This window comes from Pyrus communis, chromosome 17, assembly GCF_041283825.1.
Source record: "Pyrus communis isolate YQ-2024b chromosome 17, ASM4128382v1, whole genome shotgun sequence".
NCBI lineage: Eukaryota > Viridiplantae > Streptophyta > Magnoliopsida > Rosales > Rosaceae > Pyrus > Pyrus communis.
In genome coordinates this window covers 11049795-11065250 of record NC_142581.1, presented here as the reverse complement: position 1 = coordinate 11065250, position 15456 = coordinate 11049795, and the positions used below count along the sequence as shown (strand labels likewise).

At 36.1% G+C, this 15456-nt stretch overlaps 2 protein-coding genes across 2 annotated transcripts; both read right to left on the bottom strand.

Moving 5' to 3' along the window:
• Positions 1–2442: 2442 nt before the first annotated feature.
• Positions 2443–4865, bottom strand: LOC137709078 (uncharacterized). The gene is made up of 3 exons (XM_088688640.1): positions 3809–4865; positions 3389–3547; positions 2443–2497 (listed from the first exon to the last, which is right to left on the bottom strand). Exons 1-2 carry the CDS (start codon positions 4741–4743, stop codon positions 3421–3423), a joined length of 1062 nt encoding a protein of 353 aa, XP_088544766.1. The 5' UTR covers positions 4744–4865; the 3' UTR covers positions 2443–2497; positions 3389–3420.
• A 2414-nt stretch (positions 4866–7279) lies between these two features.
• LOC137708261 (mannosyl-oligosaccharide 1,2-alpha-mannosidase MNS1) lies at positions 7280–14207 on the bottom strand. The gene is made up of 14 exons (XM_068447302.2): positions 13672–14207; positions 13033–13080; positions 12388–12570; positions 11043–11155; positions 10470–10535; positions 10145–10316; positions 9856–9945; positions 9528–9652; positions 9349–9414; positions 8884–8992; positions 8689–8787; positions 8389–8469; positions 8137–8307; positions 7280–7877 (listed from the first exon to the last, which is right to left on the bottom strand). The coding sequence occupies exons 1-14, from the start codon at positions 13828–13830 to the stop codon at positions 7635–7637; spliced, it is 1725 nt and encodes a 574-aa protein (XP_068303403.2). The 5' UTR covers positions 13831–14207; the 3' UTR covers positions 7280–7634.
• Positions 14208–15456: the final 1249 nt, after the last annotated feature.

The following is a 15456-nucleotide window of genomic DNA, read 5'->3' as shown; positions in this document are numbered from 1 at the left end:
GAGTACACAAGCCATTTCCTATCTTAAATTTAATCCGTTCGTAATTTTCAATCGTAATAGTGTGAGGGAAATTTTCTAGAGAGTTTGTCCTTAAGGATAAGTGAGATTAGTTTCTCGAATTGGTCCATTTTCTACAAGTACTGCTCTCATTTCTGCATTAAGACCATCTCAAACTCTTGGATCATAAATGTTTAAATGGAAATTAGGTTCAAGAGATTCAATAGTTTCCTCTACACCAATATGATCATCATCAACATTTAAATCCACATCACCACCATTTTCATGGTCTTGAGACTCATCACCAACATTTTCCTCTAAACCACCACCATTTTCATGGTCACGAGACTCGTCATAAACATCTTTCTCCACATAACCACCAATTTCATGATCATAAGACTCCCCAACATTTTGTGACTCTTCACCAACATCATTTCCTCTCAAATTTTCAACTGACTCATTCTTTGTAGAGAAAAAAATTATTAAGTGATCCTCTTAAACTTTCGCAAATTTCGTTATCCTTTGCCTTCTTTTTTTTCTTTTCATACTACCAGAGAGTTGTTTCCTAAAAGACATGGCTTCAATAATTTGTTTGCAAAAATTACCTACACATGATATAACAAAAATTTCCTATCAAAATTATCTTTCCAACACATATTATATATTATAAAAACATTAACATCTATTATATATTATCAAAGCACTAACACATAGTCTAACATATTATAAAAATTGATACAATTGAACCAAAAAATTGGGTTTGAAATGAAATCAAATAATTCAATTAATCAACAACAACAATTCGATACATCAATTACCATATAATTCTATATCACTTGTAAAATTTTATATTAAATTATGAATTAATAATTATTCAAATTTTAAAAATTAAGTTACCTCAAAACTCAAAGGGGTTGGTGAATGTTGCTGAAAAGGACATGTCTGTCAGGGCTCGAGCTTGAAGAATGAAGCTGCAGTGCAGCAACTTGGGAGTTAAAATGCTGCACTTGCAGGCTTGCAGCCAATGAAATTAAAGAGAAAAGAACAGAGACATCAGCAGTGCGGAACAAAGTGGGCTGGGGGGGACTGGGGAATCAGGAAAAAGGTTTGAAATGTTAGAACATGTTTGGTATTTTACTTGAATCCAACTTTTTAAACCAAAAACAATTTTCAAGTTTTAGGCCTTAAAAACTTGTTTGGTAGGACTATTTTAAAAAATTGAACTCAAAACTAATTCAAAAATATAGTCTATTATCTAAAAACACAAAAAGTGAGTTTTTAGAGTTTTTAAACTTAAACTCATTTATTTCTTTTCTCTCCCTCCTCCCCTCTCACTTCAAAGTTATCTCTCTTTTCTTTCTCTCTCTTTTTTTTTTTTTTACCTTTTTCGTCTCACCTTCAATCCGCTCTCTTCATTTTTTCGGTTATTTCTCTCACTCCGCTTCCTCTCTATCTCCTCCAATCCTCTCACTTCTTGATATTTCCTCCAATTATCTCTTATTTTCTTTTCTCCTATCTCCTCTTTCTCTCTCGACCCCCTCTTTTTGGATCTCTTTGTCCAGTTTAAGTTGTAAGATTTAAAAATTTTAAATCGCATACCAAACAAGTTTTTGAGTCTTAAAGAAAATTGTTTTAAAAAAAAATCTTAAAAATATGTTTTGAGAAATTATAAAAATTTTAAAATAGGATACCAAACAAGCCTTTAGTAACTTATAGATGATTGGGGGAATAGTGGTCCCCTTATGTTATTTTTTATTTTATGTTATTTTTAATGCCCAAAACTTGGGCCGTTCTATTTGACACTCACACTTGGGCTCTTGCCTTCCAACCCCTATTTTGGGCTCTAAACAATTTTTTTTTTTAAATACCTAATTATTTGGAATATTTTTTTGTGGTGCCCCTTTCAATTTTGGGCCCTGGTGGCACTAGGCCTGAGCTGGGCCTGCTTATACCACATCATCATGCTAATGTGGTATGACTAACAACTCAAGATTTTAAGTTATTGGTTTAGTATCTTTATATGAAGAAATGAAATTCTTTGAGTGATTAGACTCGTCATGTCTGCATAATGACTTGGTGTGATGTGTAAGTCCCATCAAAGTTCTTTTGAATACAATGATGTACTAGGTATTCGTGCTTAGACCTAAACCACACGCCCATGCATATTATGTGTTGGTGTGACAAACAACTGCAAGAAGTTCTGTATGTCATGATTTATAAGCTAAGTTTCTAAAATGGGATTGATTTTGTTTTCTTTATTTTGCTAAGTATATGTGTCATAAATGTTAGCGAGTGCTTGATGCGGAATATATAAGCACACAAATTAAAACCCTCTTTTGACAATTGTAGTATATGTATAAGTAGGGATCGTTCTTAACCGGGGATTAGGAGGGATTGCTAAATCACTTGAAAACTGACTCAAAAACGTAAAACAAAGGTTAAAACACTAGTTGTCAGTTTCAAAGCCTCTTCTGCCAAATTTTTCGTAAGGATTCTCAACCTGGAATGTGCATAACGAAGAGAAAAATCACATATTTGATATGCCAAATCATGAAAATTAAGTTGATAAGCACGCAGTTACAGTATGAGAATGCAGACAAGGAAGGTAAACAAGGAACAGAAAATTAGACCCTATATGCCAACTCATTCAAAGCGTATGCTTGATTAGAGTCAACAGATTCTTAACAAGAATTTCAGATTGGCCAGAAACATTCCAAGGATATTTTTTTAACTAACTTGATAATTCCAATTTGAATGATTGAAACCAACAAGTTGCAATGTTTTTTAATATGAACTCGCCAGCAATTAGATCAACAAAGAATCGCAGATGCAGAAGAAAAAAAAAACCTTTTCAAGCTGAGTACACAGAAACATAAAGAACTGGCGAGTTAAGCACCAGAAGCTTGAGTACCCAAAGTACTAAAACAATGGTCAAGTCCGAACGAACATATGTTAGAGCTGTTCACAGACACAATATAGATCTAATAATAACAAATAACGATAAACAGATAGCAGCTGAAATATGCCAATCGGGGTAACAACTTGAACTGTCAGTTTGCCCTAGAGCCAAGCCAACTCAAGTTACGGGGTAAGCAGCAGAAACACAGCGTAGTTTTTCTTTTCCTGTTACGAAAACAGTGTACTTTCATTCCAAATCCCTCCGACCACCTAGGTTGACAAGTGCTTGCTCTAAGTCTCTAAAACCTCTATGAATAAAAGTTCCAACAATGGATGCGTACTAAAGCATGTTCCAAACAACAGGCGGTGCTCTATACTCAGTGTTACACTGTTTCCATAAGAATTAACTAGATTTTATGTTTTAGTGCAAATGAAAAATGATAACATAAGAAAAGGTTTTAACTCGTACTAAAAGAAACATGCGTAAACTTACAAATTCTGGAAAAATATATTTGATCTCCTTGGCTAAGTAAGTGCAAAATTTGCATCGGAGTCCAATCTCTTCATCGAGTATAAGCTGATGACTCCCTCGCTTACAAAGGGTAGCAGTATCCTCTTCATGAATAGTGGGGAGTGAATCTTGATTTCCAACCTGCCAATCAAATACATTCACTTACAATCAAAACTTAACAACTAATTAATGACTGAGCTACTAACAACGAATATGTACTGATCGGATCATTGCTACAGTCCAACAACTAATTGTAAGGTCATACACCAAAGTGAAAATACACAACACGATAACGATTATGTACTTTCAAGATCAGAGTGAATGATGAATTTATGCCAACCTACCCTATTAGATCCAGTGGAACCAATATCACAAGATCTGAGAGAAAAGCGAAATTCATACCAAAGTTCGTTTTCTTCTGGATCAAGTTCTGGCTTCTCTGGTACACTTGGCTCCTTAGATCCAAAACAGAACTTCAATAGAAGAGCAGTAACATCTTTTCTACTAGAATGCTGCCCCTTCTTCACCTCGACACCACCCTCAACAGTTTTCCCCTTTCCCTCTTTTCTAAATCCCCTTTTAACTTCCCCTTCATCAATATAATGCACCTTATTCACCTCAATATTATCCTGAACACCTTCCCCCTTTTTCGCTTTCCCACTTCCCTTTTTCTTCTCCCTTTTATTAGCATTCTCCCCCTTCTTCATATCAGCATCACTTTCATCGCTCCACTGGCCATCTCCACCAGATGAACTTGACTCCTCAGAAAACTCAGAACTTTCCGACTCTTCTGGGTCATAATTCTTGTCATCCGAATGAGCGCTTTCCTCTTCACTAAACAGGACGGTCTCTGAATCATGTGAGCTGTTGGAAACATCAGAAGCAACCTCCTCAGTGGCCTCAGATTCATCTGAGCTATCAGAAGCAACCTCATCATTGGCATCACTTGTCTCCAAATTCAAAGAACCGAAACCTCTTCCTCCTTCTCCTCCCTCTTCGCCTAAACACACTACATCATCATCACTAGCCTCCAGATCAACTGGGTCAGATTTCTTGCCATTCATTGATCCTGCACTATGTACATCATCAAAATCCATGGGATCATTTGAATCCTCACCAATGATCTCCACACTGGCCTCCTTACCATCATCAGAAACATCCACATACTCATAGTCCATCGATGTACCAAACATCCCTTTCTTGGACCTGTTAACTGGATTTTCGCTTCCCGAGCCTTTTCTTCTTGTGCTTACCTCCTGAGGCTGTGGCTGGAGCTGCATTGGCCTCATCAGAAACATCAAGTGACTCATAGGCTCTGGACTCTTCCTCACTCTCATCAGATATAGACACGTACTCTCGACTCACAGCGGCCGAGCCACCTGAACGATTCTTCTTCCTGGTTCTCTTTGCTACTGGCAAGTTTCTGTAGTCCATCCTATCTATGAACTCCAAAGCTTCCACCTTTTCTATCTAAAACATGAAAATTTCCCGAAAAACAGTCACCTCTTTTTCACCAAAACCACACAAACACAACAATCATACACACACACGCGCGCACACACACACACACACACACATATATATATATAGATATACACACATACATGTATATACACAAACAACGAGTGAACATCAATCTTTACCTTATTAACTCCAAAGATTCAAACTTTTTCCACCAAAGACACAAAATTGACATAAAAAATCATACAAAAACAGAAGGCAGCATAATAAACACAAAGATCCAAACTTTTTTCACCCAAAAGTTGAAATCATCACAAAGGTGTAAGAGAGAGAGAGACTTGCCGGCAACAATGAAGGAAGCTTCAGAGAGAGGGAGAGAGAGGGTTGTGATATCGAATGAAGGCTAAAAGGGCGCGAAGGATTAGTATTTGAGAGAGGGAGGAGGAGTTTCAGGGCACCTTTTTTTATTCGACTCACTGTGATGTAAAAAGAGGTCGATTGGCATGCCAGGTCAGCATTCCCAATAAGTATCTGAAACCAATAAAGTCCTGATAGCTGTCAACCGTTCAATTTTTCCTCTTTTGAGCAAAAACCCTTCGTCTTCCTCGATAATTTGAGAATTATTATTCGTATTTCAAAATTTTCATTTCGCACTTAATTTTTTATAATTAAAAAGAAATTACATTTATAAAGAGTGTAAAATGAAAATTTTAAAATGTTAATAACAGTTCATGTTAATTTTTCTCCTTTTTTTGACCCTAATTTACTTGTTTTGATTGTTGGTACTCGTCACTTTTCTTTAATCTTTTATTTCCCTTTTTGATAATGTGGTATTTTGAGTTACTTTAATTTGTCTGGGGAAGAATTCGTAGTCAATTATGAGATACATGTCGATGTCACATATTCACGATCAAAACAAGTCAATTATGACGAGAAGATGGATCTCTTCCACTAAGATAACCGGATCAAGTGAATCGGGTCTTTGAAATTTCATCCAACGGTAAAAAATTATTATAGCTTTTAACGGGTCAAAACAGGTGGACCGTTTGATGAAATTTCAAAAGCTCGGATCACTTGATTCGATGACCTTGATGAAAGAGATCCGAAAAAGATCTCTTCTCAAATTATGACTCCACAAAGTTATAAGATATGTGTTGAAGTGTGACACCATAAACACGAAATTTTAGAAGTAAGAATTCATTCATAATTTTGTGGAATCAAAGTATCTCTCAAACAAAATATGTTGTCAATTTTGGCTAAATAGTTCCCACGCCTCCTGCCAATTCTGCACGTGCCTCTGTCACCCACGCCTTCTGCCTATTCTGCACCTGCATCTTCATTGTGGACACGTCATTTATTTTTCAGTTTACTTATTGGAGATGGATTGTCTGCCCCTTTCATTTCCATACTCTTCACATGCCCTCCTGTGATGTGTGGTCACGGTTAAACCACGTTAACATTTTATATTAATTTTTATAGAAATAATAAAACAAAAAGTAATAAGAATATAAAATGTTGACGTGACTTAACCGTGACCACACAAACAAAAGAACATGAGGAGAGTATGAAAATGACAAGGCATACAATCTACCTCCTTAGTTATTTTGGTTTGTCAGTGTTGCTTCCGAAGTTGTTTGTGTCACTACTACACTTTTGTAGCCTCATTGTTTGTGATGGCTTTTGAGAGGGTTTCGGTGCTTGGTATGTTACATCTTGTCTATGGGGCATATATGTCTGTGACTCCTCATTCTAGTGGTGTGGTTTGTGTGGTAGTCGTATAGGAGTTTAAAATCATTTGCGTTATGTGCTAATGTACCTATCTGCACGCTTGTAATTGATTGTTTGTGATAATGAAACTATATTGCTTCTGTAGAAAAAAAATACACATCAGAATTCTCGAGTACAGAGACAAATCTCCTTGCAAATAAGGGACCTCAGACAAGTAGTACTCCTCTACAATCGGAACTGAAAACCTTTTCTGAACCATTTGTCCAAAAAACATTTTCTGAACTTGTACCATGCTAGCAAGTGTGACAACTGACAACCCCATGTAAATGAGAGATTTTTTTTAAGTATATGAACAACACGAGCAGGTACATTATGTGTCATAATATAAATAAAGATAATATATATTATTACACATCAGTAAATGAACCTAAGGTCTAATGTCAATAAGTTCACGTGTTATAACATGAGTTGTAAGTTTGTAGAGTGATTAAATCCACCGCTGAAGTAGCTAATGGTCAGTTTGGAATTGCTGCACTTTTTAAAAAATTGCTTATGTTGTGCCATATAGTATATATACAATCATATCACAAGTGATAATTTTTAATCAAATTTTAGCTCTTCTTACTTTTCTGACATTTTCCGAAAAATCATCTAAATATAGCAAAGGAATAATACAGGTCGAGGTTTTACCGAAATAAGCAATTCACTATAACAAGTGGCATAGACATGTCAAATGGAGGGGGTAAAAAGTTTAAACCAAAGGCATATTCCATATATTCCCAAATGGGGAATAAGAGATGAATATCCATTTTCCTGTGAGGTGACGACCGGGGAATGATCTCTGTATATATGCTATGTTACAGATCCATCACTGTGAAGAAAGAAGAGCACAAATGTGTTACCATAGAATACAACACCGCCACGTGAAGTTTGTAGAGCCGAATCAGTTCCTCCTCGTACAAAAGCGGACATCGAATCTCAACAGACTAATCTTCATCTACTTGGACCCTTGAATTACACTAGGATTGAACAAAACCTATTACTCTTGTGTTCGGCCTGCCTTCCTGCCGCGCAATCTAATCTTTGGTCTGTTGTTCCCATTTGCTATTCCAGAAGTGACAGCGTCATGCCTGGCCACAATTTTTATTGGGTGAGCTTCTGTGTTGAAAACCCATTCGTCTAGCGAGATGACTGACGAGGGTGAAAAAAGAAGATAGAGGTATTTGAGAGTCTCCGCAAGAAAGAAGCTTTGCATCATATTGTCTTTCTCGCCAGTGTTAACCTGAAACAACCAACAACTGGCATTAATGATAAGCCGCAAAATCAGTAAAGGCAAACATTATTTCACCTGCTTGAAGACTCAGCGTACTGACGAGCGAGTGGCTTTGATTAGTTCAAAATATTCATGAGATTGAAGCAATGAAACACAATAGAAAAAATTGCAGCCCCTAGAGATTATTAATCAACCATGAATAAAAGGTAACGTAAAAGAGAACTTGAATGCAGATAAAATGTTAGTTATGGTTTTAAGAGGTGCATACATCTTTCAGTCCAACATATCCTGACTCTATGCGGGAGTTCTTTTCAAATGCTTGAAATATATTCCAGCCCCACTCTTGGTACGTCTTGTTGCCAGTCAAACGCCAGAGGTAAAAGAGTGATTCAATTGTCTCTGGTCTCAGTATATTCCATGATGTACCCACGCTCAAGTCCTGGAAATTTCAAACGTAGACCACCCTCAGAGCAAATATTAACTATATTTCATAGTCTAAACAAAAATCAGGATAACTAACCTGCCCAGCATAAAAGAAATAGTTCTCTCCAGCTAATTTTGTCGGTGTTGACTGGTAGAAGTTATAGCATGTCCAAGCAAGCTGAAAAATAGGCTTACAGAATCAATCAAAGGTCCAAATAGTAACATAATTTGGCAAGCTTAATTGAACTTTTTTGCTAACAAGAATAAAAGTTGTGTGCAGAATAACCCACACATACTATCTCAATCAATAGGGCTTGTCCCACTGACATGGAATGTATGTTTAAATGGGCCTTACAATCTCCAAAGGTGAAACTAAAATCTTTCAAGGAAGTAATACCTCTTCTGCAAGTGTTAAGAATTTCTTAGAGTCATCGGGACCATAACCAGATGACCCTAAAGCCAGCATTCCTGGAGCAAAGCACGCTAGTTCGTCCATCTGCATTTACATATACAATGGAAATGCAACTCAAAATGTAACAAAGTAAATATCGCCGTGACATTAATTATACTGCAACTGCAAATGATAATTTACCTTGTTTGTGAGAGAGTTTCCATTCTTCTCACACAAATATGCAAAAGATGATGGTGTTGTTCTCCGGATCAAGCTCAACAGACCTGTCATTGATTTCTCCCACATATCTCTGCTTCCAACAATCCACAAGAATTTTGACATCAAGACAAACTTAAAAAAACCATGACCACATATCCACTTCACAAACCAGAGTTTTAGAAAAGAAAAAGTTCAAAAATAAATTAAAATTGAGGAGCTACAAGACTTTTGACCTAAGACAATATCTTTTGCCCTTAAAGAATACAGGTCATAGTACCAGAGCCAAAGCTGCGTGATTCCTTTTTTGTATTTCTATTGTTAAGTTTATGACAAATTGAGTAAATAGGATCTTTCAAGCAGATATGCTTGTGAAAGCTTTTAAAGCCTAACAGAACATTTTGTAAAAAAGTGGTTATCATCATCTAAAGACAAAGACAAGCTTCTTACCTGTACGGCTTTACAGCTGAAGTTTTATTCCCCTGTATCCAGACTTTGAGTAAATATTCATAGAAGCTGCAAACGATATGTCAAGTTAATTTCACCATTGTTTTAAGCCACTCACACCAGTATACCCTATAAAACCTGAAACGGAATATTACATGATTCATATCAAACTTTATGCTTACCTGTCACCCATGGCACCAAAGGTTATAATGGAGCGTCCTGAAGTTCCTCTTTCAGGATTAATATAAATAGGAAGCAAGCCGTCATCAGGGAAAGTTTTGTTAAGCTCCACTATAACTTTCTCAGCCTAGAAATCAACATACAAGCAATTAGTTTCTCACACCAATGAAATGACAAGTCACTGATCTAAGCGTTGTACGCATGTTAATATGGGCAGCAATTCATAATATGACTGACTTCATGAGTTACGTTAAATCAGATAGAATTTCCTGTAAATGTGCTACTTGATGGGGAAATAAGAAAAACTAGTAAACATTATAGTATATGTACCTTCTGCTGGTATTTTGGGTCTCCTGTTCTCTGAGAAAGAGCAATAAACTCCACCTGCTCTGTGCCAGAATCTGCCAAAATACTTTCACCCTAAAAACATAATGAACTCAAATATCAAAAATTTATCAAATGAAATTTCAAAACACTAGTAAATGTTGTTTCAGAGAAATCATGAAAGAGATACAAGCATGCAACACTAATAATAAATAAACTCAACTTATGCTAATTTTATATCATAAAAAGACTACAAGAGACTATCTGAAAATGTTAGCTCTTTTACACTACTTACCCCAGTCCATGAAGGATTGTGCGGCCTTCCATGTGCCAAGTTGATAATGTTGTAAGGTATCCCACTAGGTGTATCCCATGCAGGCAGCAATCTGTCTGCAATCTCTCTAGCCTTATCAAGGAAAAGTTTATCTTCTGAGAGATCATATGCACTGAGAAGTCCACCTACAACTCTGGAAATTTTAGAAAAACAATAGACATCATACGTCAGAAAACCTGCTTTCAGAAACCAAAGGAGGAAAATAAAAGTGAAAGCCCCAAACAATTTCTTATGAAGGGGGAGAAAACAATTAAAATCAACCATATATTAAACCTTATAATGCAACCTTATGGTTGTCTCAAAAACACTAGCCTCATAATCCTTGTCAAAATCCAATGAGGTTGCAATCCACCTGCCAAGAATAACATACTAATTATAAAGCATTTGTTACAAGATGTAACATGTAACACTGTAGGATGAGGTTCGGGCAAAAAGAAAAAACAAAGATGCCAAAGAGAGAAAATGGGAATATAAATGAATAAATGAAAGTCGTAGCACTGTTGCAAATAATAGAAGGAGAGTAGCAAATAATAGAGATAAGTAAATATGAGGGATGGCACGAAATGAGAAATCTTCTCCTTTTCTTTTGAATTAACAAAAGAAAAGTTCATGTAGGATGGTTTGCACAGTGCAATCTTTCAAAGCACTGTTGCAAAGATTAATCTGGTTCAAGTTGAAGGAGCAAAAGGACAAGAAGCTAAAATGGCTGGCATAGAAAAAGGGCCCAACATAGGACTTGATAGTTGACAGATATATGACACTACATATATATGCTCCTACATATGGCCAAATAGCCAGAGCTTAATTTGTTCCACTGAGTATGCTACCAAAGAATATCAAAATAGAAACTTCAACTTACTCTCTAGCTTTTTGGAACTGCTCATGAAGACCCATTATATACAGTGTATCAAGCGAGTCTACTACTGTTGCTCCAAGACCACCAAAGCTATTAACACCATTCTTTGATTGCGGCTGGTGTACATGCAAAACAGCGTTGACGTTAGAAATTTGTACAAAAAGAATAACATCATCAGTAACATGGAAAGTACAAAAAAAAACAGTATCAAGTTGTGGTCGGTACAAATAGAATTGTGACTGAGCCCAGACAACTTTAATGCTCCTAGATTCTTGAGCAAGCACAGAAACAGAAACGGAGTTTATCAGAATAGAGACATGAACACCTACACTAATTTTTTTTAGCAAAATGTCAGATGGAATCTGAAAAATCTAGCAGATTAAGAAATCAGTATATATATCATCAGCTTCTTAATGTGTTTTACTGAATCAATAGGAATTAGCAATTTTTTTTAAATTTAAACCGCATCGTTAAATTCTCTTAATATTTATCCACTGGTACATCACTTATCCGCCACAACACATCATAAGAGATCCAGCTTACCTCTGCCCAACAGAATATAGAACAACGACATTCCACCAAAAGTCCCTCTCTGCCTCCTTACGGACTCTTATTTTTTTGAAAAAGACAGATACAAATAATAGAGACCTGGACTTGAACTGACAAAACTGACCAAGTCCCAACCGTAGCCTTGGAATGTAAACCTTTTAGTCCTTCTAGCTTTTTTCCACTACTCGAAAACCTTTGGCCAAAGATTTTCTAAGGCCAAATAATTCTTCACAACACTAAATGACTCTAAAATTTTAAAGTGGCATGTAAAGTTAAAATTATAGAACAAGCTCCTTAAACCTGATCCAACAGCATCATAGAACAAGCTCCTTAAAAAGAGATAACAGAGATAGATAAGTACAAGATTTAGGGTTAAGAGATTTAGAGACAAATATTTTTTGCTTGCTTACTGGGATAAAAAGAAGCACAGCTTCAGCCTTCAGGTGGATACAAAGTGTCATCAACTTAATAATTATTCCTAGTACGTACAATTTCAGAAACTTCATGTGTGATAACTTTTCTAATTAGTTACATACTGACTGAAAGTTGGACAACTTTTCTAATTAGTTACATAATGGCTGAAAGTTAACCCAAAGCATGACAACATTGACAAAGTCACAACTTCAGCAAGCTATAATAACAATCAACGAAAGATACACCAAAAGAAAACTAAAACCTTGTAAACTGAATTCATAACATAGCACAAAAGGAACACGTAGGTAGAGAAAAGGCCATAAAGCACTGTGAACTGCTATTTAAAAATGAAATAGGCAATGGTAAACTGAAAGGTTCAAGTTACCTGAAGTTCATCTTGGCCCCATGCATACTTCTCATATGAACTCCATGCGTGAATCATAGCTTCTTTGACCTTTTCTCTTCTTTGAATGTCAATTGGGTCCAGGACAACCTCTTTCTCACCACCCCTGCCCTTCAACATAATCTTTTTAGTGGCATCACCTTGCACATTTTGTGAGTCTTCCACCTGAGTGTACAGTATACCATTAGTTGTAACTTGATACATATCAACCCCTTAAAAATGGATTAAAATATTGCTTCAGGGTATTCTGAGATACATGTGTTCACTTCACCTCCAGGCACAAATATCTAATGAAATCAGATTATAAATAACCATAGAGGATCTATTTTGTTCAATTTCAAAGAACAGTTGAGGCAGAATAAGAAGAACTTAAAGCTCTTTATTAATTTATAAAGTTTCTCAAATTCTTTTATAGTCGTTTCAGACAGCCAGTTGGTGGGGGGGGGGGGGGGGTGGTGACTGTCAGACTAAACCTTAAGTGTTATGAGTGAAAAATTCAGAGATTGATAGCTATGGCAGCAAAAGTACCACCCCATCCCAAATAAATGGATGAAAAAGATGGCGACTAAAGGCCACATACAAGAAGTAGCTCAAGCATGAATAAAAACCATGGTATAAGACGCTTACCAAACTTTTCAAATGGCTCAATTGTTTGCTTAACTTGGCAACTTCTTCCTGCATTCATTAATAAGATCATTAGATGAGAAAAATAAAAAACATGTGCAACTCTTACACCTCGGGTATGCAACAGAGGTTCAATTAGTAATGCAAACTCTCGCCACTTGGAAATCTCGTTACTACTCATGCAGCATCTCAAGAGAAATTTATTCATCATTCTTCAAATTCCGTATAACCCGGAATTGTAGCTTACATATAAAAGGCTTCTGCCATCCATAACATTTTATGATGAATTACATTAAACCAGATGCTCCTCCCCTCATAGTTATAACAATCAGATTACCATTTTCCACATGCCTAATTTAACACTTACTCCAAGATTCGAAATCTTATTGAAACAAAAACACATTGAAGGCAAACAAACACATTAAACATTTTATCATAGCAGTTACTGAGCTTCAAATTCCCCTCTAACGCGATCAACCCTTTTTCCATCCACAGTTAAAGACCCTAAAAATGTAAACCGCCAATCCATACTTACATAAAAAATTTCATCCCCATTTCCCAAGACTTTCTCGGCAACCAAACAGAGCATACAAGACTCAAAATCCAAATCAAGAAACCAAAATAACCGAGAAGGAGACCAACCTCGTGTTCTCTGAGGAGAGTCTGACGGTCCCAGACAACAAGAGTGACGCAAACGAATGCAATGAAGAGCAAAGCCAAGCGTTTCGGCCGCTTCAAGTAATACGCCGGGTTGCAGTACCTCAATCCACTCGACGACGACGACGATCTGACCCTGGCCATCGCACCAAACAAACACTTACCCTCCGATCCAGAGGCACAGCATCGAACACGCAGCGAGACCAAGAAAACGTTTTTCCGATCTGGAAACAACGGAACCGCGTCCAAATTGTTTTGCAGGATCGAAAAGCCGGAAATGAAAACGGGAGCGAGTGCAATTGAAAACGTTTCGAGCAGCGATGTGATCTCCGGTCAAATGAGATGCGCGTTTCGATACGGGGAAGAAACGGGAGAGAGGGGAAAGGACGAAGGTGGGTGGAGACTTTGAAAGTATCAGGAGGGGTGTCGCCCGTTTGTCGATCTGTTTGTAAATATGGAGAGAGAGAGAGAGAGAGAGAGAGAGTTGTGGAAGTGGAGACTGAGAAAAGACTAAGAAAAGCATTTTGTTGTCTGATTTAAAGAAAAATAATAATTGGTTTGTTACCGAAACCAAACAGAAAAGAAAAGTTTGTTGTTAGTAATAAAAAGAAAAATGAAAAAAAAAATTAGTATTTTGTTTGCAAAAATAGCGAAGGATTTTGTTGGTAAGTGAATCAAATTTATGATTAATTTAGAATATCGTTTGCCCGCACACAAAAATGTTTAGGGTGCTTGGTGTTGTTATCTACGCATCTTTTTTCACTTTCTACATATTCTTCTCAGTTTTCGATTATTAAATCAACTAAAAAGAAGATCAAATAACATAAATTAACATGAAATGTGTGCGTGATAAAAAATGGATGTGTAGATACAACCATCCAAACGGATATTAGAGATTGATTGATTGATTGATAAAGCTTTTAATATATGAATAAATATATGATAGTACTATTCACACGTCCATATTTACCTCTTACACACCTTTGTTAACTTTTGGTCATTAATTTTCTTCAATTCATTGATGGCAAAAAAAATGAGAGAAGTATGTGAGAAGTAATAGTGGCTGTGTAGATAGCACTACCGTAACCCCTTTTTTCTTTTCACACACTCTTGTTAATTTTTGTTATTTGATCTTTTTCAATTCATCTGATTTGAATGTTGTAAATTAAAAGAGTGTGCAAGAAGTAAAAAATGGTGTGTGGATATCTCACCTCTTAATGCACGTTATATCTACTTCCCTAGACGTAACAATGATTTATGTTAGTTTCTTTTTTCTCATTTTCCACACAAATAACTATTTCAAAGTGCACAATTACTTTGGAATTTATATCCGAGCTCTTAATTTTCCACACAAAAATTACAACGAAAATTATAACGTGCAAGTAATGAATAAAAGGTGCTTGTAGATCCTCAGCTATGTGATTTCATTATTCGAAACAAACGTTAATATTGTTAGACTATAAATATCAACAATTAATTAGGTGACTTATGTTTCAATACGTACATCAAACTTAGAATCGTCACTTTTAGACCTTCCCCCATCTCATCAACACATTTGGAGAAACGAATGCTACTTGAATTGAGGAACCACTTTTGAGAGGTTTAAAATAACTACTTCAACTTTTTAGTAAAAGTGTTTCTTTCAAAATAAAAAAATTTATTTAGAATTCGATTCTGAAATGATTAAAAGTATTTTTTCTCATAAAATATAAAAGTGCTTTTCGGTTATAAAAGCATTTTCGATATACATCTAGTAAAACACACGATTTT